The 15139-nt window shown below is 45.5% G+C and overlaps 1 protein-coding gene across 1 annotated transcript in view; it reads right to left on the minus strand.

Moving 5' to 3' along the window:
• Nucleotides 1-15139, minus strand: part of SHANK3 (SH3 and multiple ankyrin repeat domains 3) — a 352775-nt gene that overhangs the window by 273657 nt on the left and 63979 nt on the right. The window contains exons 6-9 of the mRNA XM_035335012.1: nucleotides 7520-7671; nucleotides 7051-7218; nucleotides 6045-6161; nucleotides 4410-4487 (exon numbers count right to left, since the gene is read on the minus strand). Coding sequence (XP_035190903.1) covers nucleotides 4410-4487; nucleotides 6045-6161; nucleotides 7051-7218; nucleotides 7520-7671 — 515 coding nt within the window. The remainder of the gene's footprint in view (nucleotides 1-4409; nucleotides 4488-6044; nucleotides 6162-7050; nucleotides 7219-7519; nucleotides 7672-15139) is intronic.

Raw genomic sequence — 15139 nt, forward strand, 5'->3', positions numbered from 1 at the left:
ACCTGCACATCAAACCTCATGAGACAGGAAGGCTGCTTCACATAGTTAATTGACAGCATCAGATGTGGATCGTCAATAAAACTTCATCAACAGGAGGACTTCTGATGGTCCCAGAAAGTCTCATCCAGCATCCTACTGGAAACAGCCCGGGCAGTGCCAAATCAAGGTTAGGGGAGACTACCTGCACATAATATGCTCTGAGAATCAACAACAACTGTTCTGATAAAGTTCAGCTTGCAAAGGTAAATGGTTTCATTTCCAAGCCAAGTCATGTAATGTGCATATTCAGAAAGGGACATAGCTGTTCACAGAATTTGGAAGGTCATCTCTTTTGGAATCACTCTGTCAACTGACATTAAGGAAAAAGAAAAGAGAAGCCTAAAACATTGCAAATGAACAGTAGCTAACACTTCATACTTCAATTAAAAAAAAAAAAAAAAAAAGAAAAGAAACTGTAGACAGGCTGACCTGGAAGACTTAGAGCTATCAACAGTTCCATGCTTGAGCTAAAAAGGGGCTTTTGGGCCCACAGGCAGGGTGGGGGCCCGAAGTGAGGCTGGTCAAGGACATTAAGGACTATGAGTGCCCTCAGGGCCCTGACAATACAGCCCTGCAATGGAAGTGGTTATCTTTTGCACAACCGCCTACTTGTATGACTGTCTACATATTACAATAATCTGCTGGATGCCTTTTTGTTGTTTAAATATGATGGTGGGTTCACCACATCCCCAGCTGCAACTGCCGGTCCTCACAGTCCTGGCTCGAGTGTTTGGCCTTCCCATTGCAGGCCCCTGACCCACAGCATGCTCCATTGGCCAATGCCCCAAGTCCAGTCAGTGAGCACCTGAAGACACATGGGAGGTTTGATGTTTGTGAGACAATTTGTGCTTCAGTAGCGCTTTGCTTCTGATTCCCCACCAGCGACACTGCAAAAATAGCTGGAAGGAAAATATATTCATATATTATTTTTGTCCAGTGTATTTTGAGTATGCAGTATCCTACCTGAAAAATGATTTATCCAACCTTTAGTGAGAAAAACATATTTGGATGATGCTGGGGAGCTTTGGGAAGGACTACATCTGCATACAGAACTCTCATACAATTTATGGAAGTCAAGCCAGCTAAGAGCAATGGAAGACAGATGTAGGTATAAACCCTGGCTCGATAAAACAGTAAGTTGAAGAATTCCAGAAGCTGAAAAGGTACTATGGGAAAACTCTTACCCTAAACCTACCCTGCTTTGGCAGTTCTCTCTGAAGCCTGCCACTAGCCACAAAGAGTTGGCAATGCTCCCAGCACTCCTGCCCCACCATACAGGCCACGTGCTGCAGTCCACAAGTGCTCCATCAGGCCGTTCTGCAGCTGGAAGAACTCAACACACAACACAGTGAGATGTGGCATTACCTCCCTAGGTAAGGAACATGCTGATTTGCCTCATGGAAGATAACCAAAGAGATTACAACTTTTAAACCCTGTAAATTACTCAGTGTTATCCAAGTGAGTCATCTGAGGCCACTGACACCAAGCTATCTGATTAACAGTAACAATCAAATTAGCACAAGGTATATGCAGTAAGCTGACTAAACAGCCATGCAGAAGCAGAGGCATTTACACAAGCTCCCAGCAGCCACAGAACTGCTCTGGCTAGTGCACACTCCTTTGTACAGGCTTGGCTTTCCTCTGCTATGCTGAAAATCAGTCACAGAGAGGTAGCACCTCTTTAGCATGGCTACACAAAGGCGAAGCATGAGAAAGTGCCAGACTTGTAGCATACAGTAACTTACTAACATGCTGAAATCTTGAGCAAGCAATCTAAGCAAGGAGTCAGAGCACTTCTGTTTGAAAGCTGGGAGCTGATGGGAGCACATAACACTAATATCAGATGCTAGTTTGGATCAGGTTATACTTGTCAATAAAAAACTGTTCAGATTACCAAGCATGATTTTAATTCTCTGGAACAGAAACTTCCAATTAGTCAAACTATTTCAAAAAAGAAGACAAACACTGCTTATCCCTTCTTAGAACTCACTAGGACAATGAAGGACATGAGCAAAATCAGAACAGGAGCCATTTGTTCTCTCTCCACCATCTGCTACACAACCCCATTTCCTTCAAATGCCCAAAGCAAAAAGGTTGCCCTTTCTCCATCTCTTGATTCCAAAAGTACAGCCCATTCAACAGGAGGAAACAGTTTCCTGGAAAAAGTACTTCCATGGAAATGAATATTTTCACATTACATCTAAGAGCAGTCAGATGGGAAAAACCTCAGTTCCCCGAGGAAAACTCCCTGGAAAGCAACAGTTTGAGCACAGCAGATCTTGCTGCCTCCATCCACACAAACCCTTTCATGACCCATCTCCCAAGGTGGGAGGTTGGGTGGAACATGCAGAAGAAGGTCTGAGTTAAGGTGGATTCATGGAGAAAAGGCTCCCATAGGATGGGGACCTCACCAAGGGCTGAGCTCACACACCCTTCAGCATTCGCTGCTGTTAACAAGACCCAGTGCTCACTATAGTTCAGAGCAAAGCTGTCTGTGGTAGCACTACTTGTGTACGTGAGCAACCCTCGGAGCCAGTCCCCCTGTGCTCTGTGGGCCATTGTGGAGGGGAGGACAAGCCTTCCCTTCTCTGCAGACAACTGCAGTTCATCACACAAATGACACTCACAGCTTCACCAGGTACGACCAGACAACAACCACTTACTAGGTGAATTTATTCCATTACTGGTGTACCCCCATGACACAAATCTATGTTAAAGTTCCCACGTGACAAAATACCAGATAGGCTGTAAGGAATGCTCAATTTGACCTTCCAAGCCCCTTCTTCTCTGAGCATCCAAGCCAACACATCACACAGCTTGTAAGTAACATGGCCTCAGTCTTCCTAAAGAAATTACTTTTAAGAATATAAGCTATATAATCATTTCCTGAAACTACACAAGCATTATTAGTTATGTACACACAAGAGCTTAATAACTGGTATCTCTACACAGCTGCCTAATTTTTACATGTGTACTTACCATGATTGTATATACTCTTTTTGGGACTGTTTGCTGAATTTGCATTAGAATGTACTTAAAATTTAAATGAAATATCCTGATGCAGAATATAACACCATTCCCACAGCAGGCAGCAGGGTCTTCCGAGGCAACCACAGCCAGTTCACCGTGGCTGCCAGTAAGCAGGCAGGTTACGTCAGAGAGCACTTCAGCTCCCCCTGAGTACTCACGGCATTCAAGCTGCACAAGTATTCAGTTCATTTGGAAGAAAGATCACACTTCAGGACACAAGGTTCACTAGAAGTACCCACTTCCTCCATGTGAGATCCAACTCTGGCACTGCACAATCTGAGTGTAGCAGATTTCCAGTATGTGCAGAATATCTGACCAGTTTCCTACCCCTCTCCTCCCAGGACATGCTGCTGCTCAAACAGTTCTAGTTGCACACGTGGAACAAGAGTGATTGCATCTGTAATAAGGTGTCTCTCAACAGCCACTCATGATGCTTGCAGGGGCTGTGCAATATCATTGTGATGGTCACGCTTGAGACGCTTGGGCCTAGAGCCTCTATAAACAACACTGAATGAAGAAAAGCATTTCTAAAGGAAAAGTGGTTAGGGAGCTCATCTGAGGCTACCCAAGCTAAGACATGATTAGGATGCTGACGGACACGCTCTCCTCTCAAGGGACACCTGAAGATTAGTACTGGCTGGACAATGAGTCACAACATTTCTGAAAGGTCCTCAGGTAGAAGATTATACTTCAACAAAAGCACAGGCAGAAATGCTATTTCAAGTTCAAGAACTTTTCAAAAGAAAGGCAAAGCAGAGTGAAGGGAAGAGACCTCCTGTATCACAGACTGCAGCCTGTGATAATTTGCAGGCAATCACATCCCCATGACTTGCAAACTTAGGAAGTCACACTGCAAAGTGACCAAGTTTCCCTTTTCCATCTGTTTTACCCAGCGTCTTTATATGAAAGCTATTCCAGAATTTCAATCAATTTCAAAAGTGGCTTCTAACTCCCATTTTAAGTTTATTAACAGCAAGTTCAGATGCACTTCTGCTGCAAAACTGTCCTTTATTCCTGAGGATTTTGCTCCCTCGCTAACATTTACTGCAACACTTCTACAGAGAGCAGTAATTCCTCCTGTCCACCTCCATTACACATGACAGAACAAGCAAAGCTCCTTTAGTCTCCCACCATAAGATACCACCATCATAGTCCTTCCCATGTACAATATGATCACTTTCCTCCCTCCCGCTCCAGTGTCAGAATAGGCGTCCTGAATCAATGGTTTTGTTCCAGTAAACGTTACCCCAGGCGTGCCCAGGGGACATGTCAGAGGTTGCCACTGCCCATGCCAGAGGAGCTCTGTGGGAGGGCCTGGGGTCCAGAGCTCACTGTCTCACCTGGAATGCCGTCTGGCTGTTGTAGTTGCGAATCTCTTTGCTCGCACCACGGAAGAGAAGAACCCGAGCACAGCTCTCCTGGGAAAGCAAGCAAGGAGGAAACAGGAAGAGAGTGATTAGCACTGCAGACTGGTGACAACAAAGAAGCAAACCACATGGTTTCATTGCACTCAGAAAACCTCCTTTGGCAAGAGCAAGGAATATAAAAGGATCTGGAATCGCCATGAACTGGTTACCTCTGGCACCAAGCTGACCCGTTCCATCTACCTCTGTGCCAACTATAGGTGCTGCCACCATAGTCAAGCCCTATAGTCCAAGACCACACCTACGAGGCACAGCGACCACTACACGTTCCCAGGTATTGCTATTTCCTAAAGCCTTTTATCACTTTTCTTTTGAATGCTCTGTACTCCTGTGCTGTTAATTCCACATGTTTATGGGCCCTTGTACTCCTTAATGTTTCTCTGCCCAACCAACCCAGGGGACATAAACCCAGATATCAGAGTCCTGGGTCTGCAGAGTGCACCCATCACATAACAAGCCACAAATTAGCTTCTATTGAAAATTATAAAAGTATTCACTTTTTAAAACATAAGCACCTTTGAATCTGAAAAAATCCCTTTATAGCAAAAACAGAAAATAAAATGTATAAAATCTGTAGGAAGGAATAAAACCTACAGGAGAAATCCTTAGATACTGACCTCTACATCTTGGAAAGAGAGCAATGGGAGGGTAAGAGCAGAGAGGGCTCTTCCACCACCCTTGATTTCTTCTGAACTGAGATCAGTGACCCTGAGGACAGGGTACTCTGCATTGCCTGGCCAACCTTCTTTAAAATTCAGAGATTGATAATAAGATGTTCATAGAACATGCTGAGCTGGAAGGGACCCACAAGCATCATTAAGTCCAACTCCTAGGTCTGCACAGGATCACTCAAAAAATCAGACCATGTGTCTGAGAGCATCGTCCAAGCACCTCTTAAACTCCAGCAGACTCAGCACTGTGACCACTGCCCTGGGAAGCCTGTTCCAATGCCTGACCACCCTCTCAGTGAAGAACCTTTTCTTTACACCCAGCCTGAACCTCCCATGTCACAGCTTCTTATCATTATGAGCATTTGTGCCAGGGATAGCACCCCAGCCCACATGCCTGCCCCAAAGGCTGTGAAAGCCACAGGACACACCCAACAAACCCTGCTTGGGGCATGTGCCCTCCCCAAAGTTACATGCAAGCACCTGGACCAAATTAGCACTCTCCACCAGGCAAACTGCTCCCTCCAGCTAGTGATGGGGGCTCACTGCACTTGGTGTGAAGAAGGAATAGGAACCAGAGGAAAAATTACAGAATAAGTTAGGCAGTAAAAACAGCAGAAATATTCTGGGAATGGGACTACACTGAACCACAGACTCTTTCCCCTGGTCACCAGGCTCTTGAGAAATCTAACATCAGACTGGTGCTGCAAACAGAAACAGCCTCATCCCAAGACAGAGGGTGGATACAATTCAGAAAAAACTTTTCTAGGCCCGCAAACAGTAATAGCAATCAGAAGATGTCCCAGCCTAGCATTGTTCCCTCAGGCAGGCTGGTTCCTCATCTGTTTTCTTTGTTCTCATGCCCTGAATCACACAGAAGTACCTGGTTATAGAGAGCACAAATATGAAGAGCGGTATTTCCTGAGGCATTCTGTGCAGTCATATCAGCTCCATAGAAGAGAAGATGCTCCAGGTGCTGAACATGGCCGTAGCGACATGCCTGCTCAAAATGCAAAAGGGGAAAAAAGAAATAAAATGAGAGAGCAGCAGGAAAGTGATAAACTTCATAACATCCTCCTGCCTCTTCTGGATTCATCTATGCTAGAAAAGTTCTATCAGAGAGGAACAGTAACCTGAAGAGTTCCATTAACACTCACACACACTCACTGCTCCTTCTTACAGCAATACATATACAAACACTTATCAGATAAATTACCTTTACACTGATTGCAAATTTGGGCTCAGCATCATGCAGGTATCAGGGCCTCCTCCAGACCATTTGCTACATCAGTAATAATTATCTGCTGAAAAAAGCCCTGAAGGACAAGCAGGCAAAGCAGAGTGCAATAGATCCAGATCTACTGTGGTGTTTTCCTCTGTGCTTGGTCCATCCCTGGATGAGCAGACCTCAAAGATCAGCCGTGGCAATGTAGGATGAGGCAGGAAGGAGGAGAGTCATTTCCCGCAAATCAAGATCACAAACACATCTCTTGTTTTTTCACTCTTATCCGTCTGTCCTTTGATGTACCAGTACTCATTCACCTTGCAAGGCCTGAGAGCTGAGTGCTTCGGGAGGCCACAGGCCCAACGGCAGCCTGCCCCCCTGACAGTGCCAGACCAGGGGAATTGAGGCAGAGCCAGCAACCCTCCCTTCTCCAGAAGGAGCTCAGTCTTGAAGCACAAAGCCAGCTCAGGTCCTCGTGCAAATCCCCAGACAGGACCCAGGACACAACCCTCCCCCTGTGCCAGAGGATGCTGCCATGCAGAGCCACCACTGCCCACCAACAAGACACCGCATCCCTGCAGCACCTGTGGGGACAGGACAGGCCTCTTCACTGACAGTATGGCAGTGGTGGCCCCAGCTGGACCTCGTCCATTGTCTGTCTCACCTGGTGGATCTCCTGCCAGCCATTCTCATCCACGCAGCCCAGCCGGGCGTAGTCGTGCAGCAGAAGCTCACAGCAGTAGGGATCCCCCCCGACCATGGCGCTGTGGTACAGGGGCGTCAGCCCTCGGCTGTCCTTGTAGTCTGGGGAGGCACCCAGGTCCAGCAGCGTCTGCAAAAGAAGCGCTTCCCTTGTCCTGCAGCTCCAGGCAGCCACACAGGACAGCCCACCCCGTGAGGGACTGGGGTGCTGTGGCCATGGCAGCAGGTGGTGCTCACCCCTTTCCTCCCCAGGACTCAGACCCTTAGTGCCACATTTTTGTAACAAGCCGTGCTCCCCAACTGCAGCACAAGACAGGTACTTTGGTCCCAGGAAGGCACACTGATGTGGCAGGCAGTGACACGAGGCCAGGTCGGGAAGTGGAGTGGCTGGCACTGGGGCACAGGGCAGAGGGGACCAAGCTGTGACTCACCAGCAGCGCCGCATGGTTGCGGCACCGCACAGCCTTGTGAAGAGCTGTCATTCCCTCCCGTGTCCGGAAATCCAGGTGTGCTCCCCCATTGCGCAGTGCTTTGATCATCTCGGCACCAAGTTCCAGCTGAGCCGCTGCGGTCAGGGGACACTCTGCAGAGCCCCAAGAGAGAGGGGTGAGAAACATGTGAGCACGCACACTGTGGGCATCGCAGCACCGCCATGTCTCCTGCCTGGGCTCCAGCAATGCTGGGTGCTCCCTGCTCCCCTCAAGGGAGCTGCACCAAGCCCCACATTTGCTCCCAACCCACTCAGACACTGGTGGACCTTCCCAAGCATGGGGATGTAGCAGGTCTTGGCCATGGGCTGGAGACTGACCATCCATTTTGTATGGGTGTGGGATAAGAACCTGGAGGAGATGGGCAAGGAAAGTGCGGTCAGTTTAACAAATGGCAGAAGCGTCATTGCTGGCTCTTATACTGCAGCAAGGGACACATTTGGGCACAGCATTTATACAAAGGGGAAAAGAAGAACAGGGTAGAAAGGATATCATTGTTCCATTTCTCCCCACAGTAAGCATGGACAAGGGCTATTGTTTTGGGGGAAGATGCACAACTGTGCAACCCAGCACCACTGCCAGCATACATGGAGCTGTCCTGAGCCCTTTCACACATAGCTGTCCTGTGGCCGGTCCTCATCATATCACATCGCCAGCAGCAAGCTCCAAACACGAAATGCTCATCCCCAAGAGGTGAAATGCCCATGCACCGATGCAACAAGCCCTCTCACCACTGACAATCCTGACTTGTTGCACACAGAGCCCACACAAACTCGCCTGGCTGACTGCAGTCCAATCTCTGACGAAGAAACAGTCCCAACTCCCAGGAGTGCCCAGTGCATTAGGACTTACTCCACTTAGGGGTATAATTAGAGTAGGCAGTGGAAGAATTACAGATATCCCTTTCAACAAGCCTTCCTCACGCAGTGCACCCCCAACAGCCCCCCGACCACTCTCTGCATTTGCTTTGCAGATGGGAGCAAGAGCCCTGGTGCAAATCTGTTGCTCTCTGTTGGTGCATGCAGCTCCAAAAAGTACAAAGACCCCTCTGCACCAGGCAGGCACTGCCCCTTCCATCAGGAGTTGCTACCTCTGTCCATCAAGCACCTGACTGCAGCCTTCATCTGTCAGCCAAGCTCTACTTGATGGGTTCGCAAGAAGCACAAACTGCCTCCCTCTGCAAGTGCATCTGCAGACACCCTATTGTGGTCCTAGTATGGACAACAAAAAGGTCTTCTTTCTCAAACAATTTTCTAGGTCTTCCCATCCAAATCCCTCATACTATATACGGAGCAATGTGGACACTAGCTAGATTTCATCAGCCAGAAATAAAGTCATGTATTTTTTGGGAAGGTACCTAATTTGCATAAATTTAAAATTCTCTATTTAGTAGAAATAACTATTAAAATGAGAATAATAAAATAGTTTCAGATACAAATTTTTAAAAAAGCAAGTGAATATTAATTCTAGAGCATTGCTATTAGCTATTTTTTAATGAGATAGGAAGAGGTCAGACGGGGTTCTGTGGCTTTGCTAAAACTCTCAGGATTCTGTGATACAAGACACACACACACTGTTGTTATATATCACAGAATCACAAAACACTTAAGGTTGGAAGGGACATCTGGAGGTCATCCGGTTCAACTCAAGCAGAGACACGTAGTGCAGGTTGCCTAGATCTATGTCCAGGCAGCCTCTGAAGTTCTCCAAGGAAGAAGACTCCACAACCTCTCTGGGCAGATATGAATATATCTTTGCATATGAGTCCAAGTCAAAGGTATAATGAATAAAATGAATTCATCCATTGGCCAATGGATGCAGAGGACAGGCACAATACTTTCAAGTTACAAAATAAGGGATTCATTTTAAACATGAAGGTAATTACCACTGTAACAACATATACATGATGTGGCAATGTAGCATCCACATGGCCAATATCACCTAAGAAAAAGCAGTGGAAATATTTCCTTAGCTCAGCAAAAGCTGAGCAAATTAGCATCTGATGGAAAGTCCACATCCCTTCTCACACTGCATGCAACCACCACGAGAGAGCAGTGCCAGCCACAGCACAAGAACTGTGGAAAATGCCACTGCTTGGCACACCTACAGATGGATGCACAGCTGACGTGAAGCAAAATGCCAGCCACAGCCCAGGCAGGTTCTCACAAGACCTTAGTGGAGTATGCAGAGATGTCACTGTGGTTGCTGCCGTTTGGCAGCAACTGTGATGCAATGTCTGTTTAGACACAGCCCACTCTTTCTCCCAAGGCAGGATGGGGATAAGGGGTCCCAATTCGACCTCATCCCCACCCCCCCACACACACACCAAGAGAGATGAACAGTAAGTGACAACATGGGGAGCTCCTGAGGCAGGAGAGCCTTTCTCCTCCACTCCACCAATACCAAAACCACCTGCTTTGCACCTCTCCGATTCTCATGCCCCAGCTCTTTAGCTACGGCCACCTCCAGCTGAAGGCAAAGGAATGGCTAGAGAGGAGAGCCTAGTGAGGTTACAGTCCTTTAAGGACCACTACTTATTTTCTTTGCCAAATATCATTGCTTTATTTTCATTATCACTAACTTTCAGTTACTGTTTTTACACCATTATTATTGTAAAATCTGTTCCCTCTTTTTGATTATTTTTAATTATTTTGAAGGCATGCATTTGACCCATGTGCTGTTATGAATACTCAGACTGCTACAAACTTCATGTTGTGCATGTGAACTGAAGTATCTTTGTCAGTCCCTGCTCCAGGCATCCTCCTCCATTCCTACATGCAGTTAAATCAGTGGTCTTTCTTTCAATATCAATGTAAATGAGACAAACTTTTCAAAGAGGCAAAAGACACAGAAAACAAATCTTCCTTTAGTTTCTGTTGGTAATGTACCAAATGTAATTGAATATATATGTATATATACATACATACATACATGTGTATATATATCTTGAACTCCAGACTGAGAAAGGTCCAAACTGAGCATTCCAAGATTCACTGAATTAACTGCAGCTAGCAATTTGTCCACTAAATCTAATCTAATCTCTGTCAAATCTAGGATTTTAATGATTACACTCTGCTAATTTTTGGAACTGCGCATATCCAAATACATATTTAAAGTAATTAACTAATAAACACATGTGATCCATAACAGGAAATGAAAACAAGCAAGATGGCATGTTGTACTTTGCACAGTGTAAAACACTGATTAATGCACATAAAAAGGAGCTGTAGGTGGGACTCCTTGCCTTTGGGCTATTGGACAGCTGAACTTGCAACGTGATTTGATACCGGTACACCCTTCTACACTCAAAAACAGCTCTGCTGAAAACAGCTTGCACAACAAAGTCAGCACCCACCTATGCATGGCAGCTGCTCCTCTGAGCCTTGTCCCTGGCAGGGCTGAGATTAAATACTGCAGTCAAAATCAGCAACAGTGAATTTTGGCCAGCAGATGAAAGCTGTGCTTGGGAGCACCACCAGCAGTCAAAGAAACAACAGACCAGGGAAGGAGCAGGTGACATGGTCAGGACCGATAAAGCTGCCAGTGGACATTTCCTTTAATCAGTGTGCCGTAAGAAGCAGAGGAGGTAATTGTTACAGCTGCTGTGGGAATTTCTTTGTGCAAATGGCACCCCTGCAATCCACAAGCCTAACTAGTGAGTGCAGCACAGATCTGAACCACCTCTGGGGGCAGGATGCAGGCAAACAGCACTTTGCTGGAGCAGCCAGTACAGGAAACAGGGACAGCTCCAGAAAAGTTAATTTCTGCTGCATTTAAAGCAGCGTTCTTTCCACATTTGTCTTGTATTTGTTCTCTCTTCGTTTGACTAAAAGAAGCTTAGGATGAAAAGCATTGCTTATATTTTGATTGCATACGAGGTACTCCGGCAGTCCTCAGGCTGGTCACTTCTGTGAACGCAGCGCCCAAACAGAGCTGCGTGCTGGAGGAACAGTCTGAGCTCCTGCAGCCGGAACGCGACAAGACCTCCAGCAGCAGGCACAGTCCGGCAGGGCAGGTGCTATGCAGACACCCCCCAGAAGCCGGCAGCAGAGAGACAGCGTGATGGGACAGCCACAGAACGGCAACGTGGATGTTCCTCCACGCATCGCAGGAGGAAACTGCGGCGGCTCCGCAGGCGGCGTTTGTTAGGAGACCTGGGATTCACACGGTGAGGCAAAGGCAGCGACGAAAGCTGAGACCCCAAAGGCAGCTCCCACACAAGCAAGAACCACCTCTTCATTCAGATAACAGATTTTTGTTGTTGTTAAAAAGGAAAAAAAAATACTCCAGAACTTAGCTTCAACCTTTTGGAAACAGGAAGATCTCTGCTCATTGGAACAGGCTGCCCAGGGAGGTGGTGGAGTCACCATCCCTGGAAGTCTTCAAAAGACGTTTAGATGTAGAGCTTAGGGATATGGTTTAGTGGGGACTGTTAGTGTTAGGTTAGAGGTTGGACTCGATGATCTTGAGGTCTCTTCCAACCTAGAAATTCTGTGATTCTGTGATTCTGTGATTCAAGTTGAGATGGCAATGGACTAGATAGGAAAGTTCTCATGCAAGCTACTAGAGAGGACGGTTAAGGTATACACAATGTTCCTATACAGAAATACAATACAAATAATAGGAAATATGTGCTTATGGCAAATGCTATCTAGAAGCAGAACCTCACAGTACTGTTTTTCAGGTTTGGGTGAAAAACCTTACAAAATGACCTTTCATCTGCAATCGCAGTTGATTGCAAACACATCATCTTTCGTTAATCTGCATAATACATTGAATTCAAAGTGATGCTACCAGTTTGCTAAAAAAAAAAAAAAAAAAAAAAAAAAGTTTTTTTGTTGTTTGTTTGAAAAAAGAAAAAAAAAAAGAGGCTTAAAGCAACTGGACTAACAGACTTTAAACTGAGAAGAACCATAACTTTAAAAATCACAAGTCACTGAAATTTTTTCCAGTGTTTCTCCTATCTAGTCCACAACTGCTGGCTGAACCAAAGCACAACTTTCAGCTTTTAAAATTCAAATCAACAGAAAACAAATCCTATTTTAAAGTGAGTTATTCAGGTTCTTAATCAAGTAATGCTGCTTTTATACCTTGAACGCATTATGCCATAGCTAGCAGATAGTCTGCAGTACAGCACAGCTGAGGCAGGAGATCAGCAGGCTCCAGGCACCTTGGGCAAACATTTATCCGTAATGGTATGCAGAAGGTGCAGAAAGCACGGCCATGCACAGTAAGTATCTCTCCCTAATTACCTATTCCTGCAGCTCTTTGTCCTCAGATCATACTGAGCCACAGTCTGTATTGCTGCACACGGTCAAGAAAATTTCTCTGTAAATGCAACAATTTCCTCTCATTGTTGCTGTTCCCCTGTTGCAACCCTGTTAAATATTGAGGATTGCTTTCACATTTCTCCATTCTGAACCAATACTCAGGTTTGGGTCTTATTTTATATTAATAGTAATTTCTAAAGTATGTTTTTCACCCTTAAAATTTGCCTACAGAGCAAGTATTTTTCTTTTAAACTGTTTCAAAAACTGTTAATCTTTCCTAGAGTATCTCACCAGCAATCCTACAGCACTGAAACATAAACTGGCAAATTGGGCTGTGATGGTTTAAGAAATTGCACTTATCTGCTCTCTCCCCCTCAGCAGACCTAGGAGAAGGGAACGTGTCCCTGCATTTCAGCTGCCTCCACGCAGCTTAAAACCACTCCCAACAGCAGCTTAAGTGGAGATATCAAGCTTTGTGCTTGACTGAGCTGAGACAGCACTGTACCTGCCTGCTGGCTCTGCTGCAAGGATGGCACCACAAATCACACAGTATTTGATGGTGCAGCCTGCATTATTCAAAGTACACTAGATGGATTTAACTCTGCAGAAGAACATTTCTTGAAATAGGCACGTCCCACTTACTTCGGGAAACTTCTGATAATACACAGAGCCACAGAATGGCCTGGCTTGGAACGGACCTCAACGATCATCTAGTTCCAACCCCCCTGCCATAGGCAGGGACACCAGGTGGAGTGCACAGAAATGGTTCCATTCAGAACAATTCTGCAGAGGACAAGCATGCAACACCCTGGTGTGGACAGGCTGCAGACCTCCCTCCATTTTCAGTAAATTTAGCATTAGTGTGAGATACAAACAGGCTATATCATGGCAGAAGAAGGGAAATGTCTACTTCCTACAGGGGACAATTTGGATGACAAGTCCTGGACCAGGACTTGTCAACAAGGCAGTTGCGTGCCTTGGAAAGAGAAAGAGCAGCACATGCTGGAAAGAGAAACTAAGAGTAAACAGAGGTATTGTGATGGCCAAGAACAACTGGGCAAAAGTGTCTCATTCTTCTCCTTTACAACACAGAGAGATCCCCTTTCTGAACTGCTAGAACTAAAACCTCACGCAGGGTTATTTGACATCTCTCCCTTACACGAACTAGCTCACAAGCAAGGGGAAACCTCTGCTTTCTGGAAAACCTAGCAGGTTGCAGGTAAGACTATTAAATTCCCTATGCTGACCAGTCATGGATAATGACCCATAAATAATTTCTGCAGTGATATTCTTTTCCCTAGGTCAAGACATGTAGAATAAAAACTTACAGAAACTGAGAAGAGGATGAATCGGTTTCATTAGGGATCTATACTGCAAAGTCTTTGAGACAGTAATATTGTATTCACTGTCTTAAAAATCAGCAGAGCAGTTTTAAATCACCTTCAGAATGGGATTAAGGAACCATTTGTGTTGCACATGAGTGGTTCAAGAAGAAACGCCAGTTTTGTAGGAGGAAGGAGAATAAATGGTGTTTGTAATTATCCAAGCTTTTGAAGACCTGGCCACACAGAAAGAAGCATTTGGTGTCAGGGCCTATTTGCTATATCACTGGTAAACTTAGCATAGAGACTCAGTGGATAAAAAAGCATAGCTGATAGCAATTCTGTTTTGACTAAAAAAAGAAAGGTTTTACTACAGTGATTTTATAAAGTAAAGATGAAAAATTAAAAATAGAAAAAGCTGCTGTGCATAAGTGCTATCTTTGCTAAATAACAAGCACTGGAAAAAATGACCATTTATTTATTCCTTCTCTTGAAATCTTAGTTGAAGAGCTGCCCACATTACCATAACTTTACTGATGAATCTGAAAGCTCCAGGTTAAAAATTCAATGTACAAGTATTCTCAACAAATAAAAGACTCAGATTTTCTCCGACTAAGGTTTTGAAGCATCCCGGAGAGGGGAAGTTTGACTTGGCAGCAAACTAGCCATTGAGTCTTTAAGTAACAAATCAGAAAGAGCAATGCACTGGCAGTGTTTAACTCAGGAACTTAAAAAGTCTCTGCTCAAATGGGCCCCTCCTTTGGGAGAAACCCCACAGAACTGGAGACTTGCTGTGGCAGGAGCAAAACTCCAATGGATGAGCACAAGTTTTGTCTCCACAAGAAATCATTCATGTAGCTCAGTAGCAGAAAAAAAAAAAAACTTCTCTCTGAACCACAGTTTTCTGGTTCCTGTCCAGCCTCCAGCATGCCACCTCAGGTCTCTCCTCTGCACACAGCCATACCTGCGAC

The sequence above is a fragment of the Oxyura jamaicensis genome, chromosome 1 (assembly GCF_011077185.1).
Source record: "Oxyura jamaicensis isolate SHBP4307 breed ruddy duck chromosome 1, BPBGC_Ojam_1.0, whole genome shotgun sequence".
Classification (NCBI taxonomy): Eukaryota; Metazoa; Chordata; class Aves; order Anseriformes; family Anatidae; genus Oxyura; species Oxyura jamaicensis.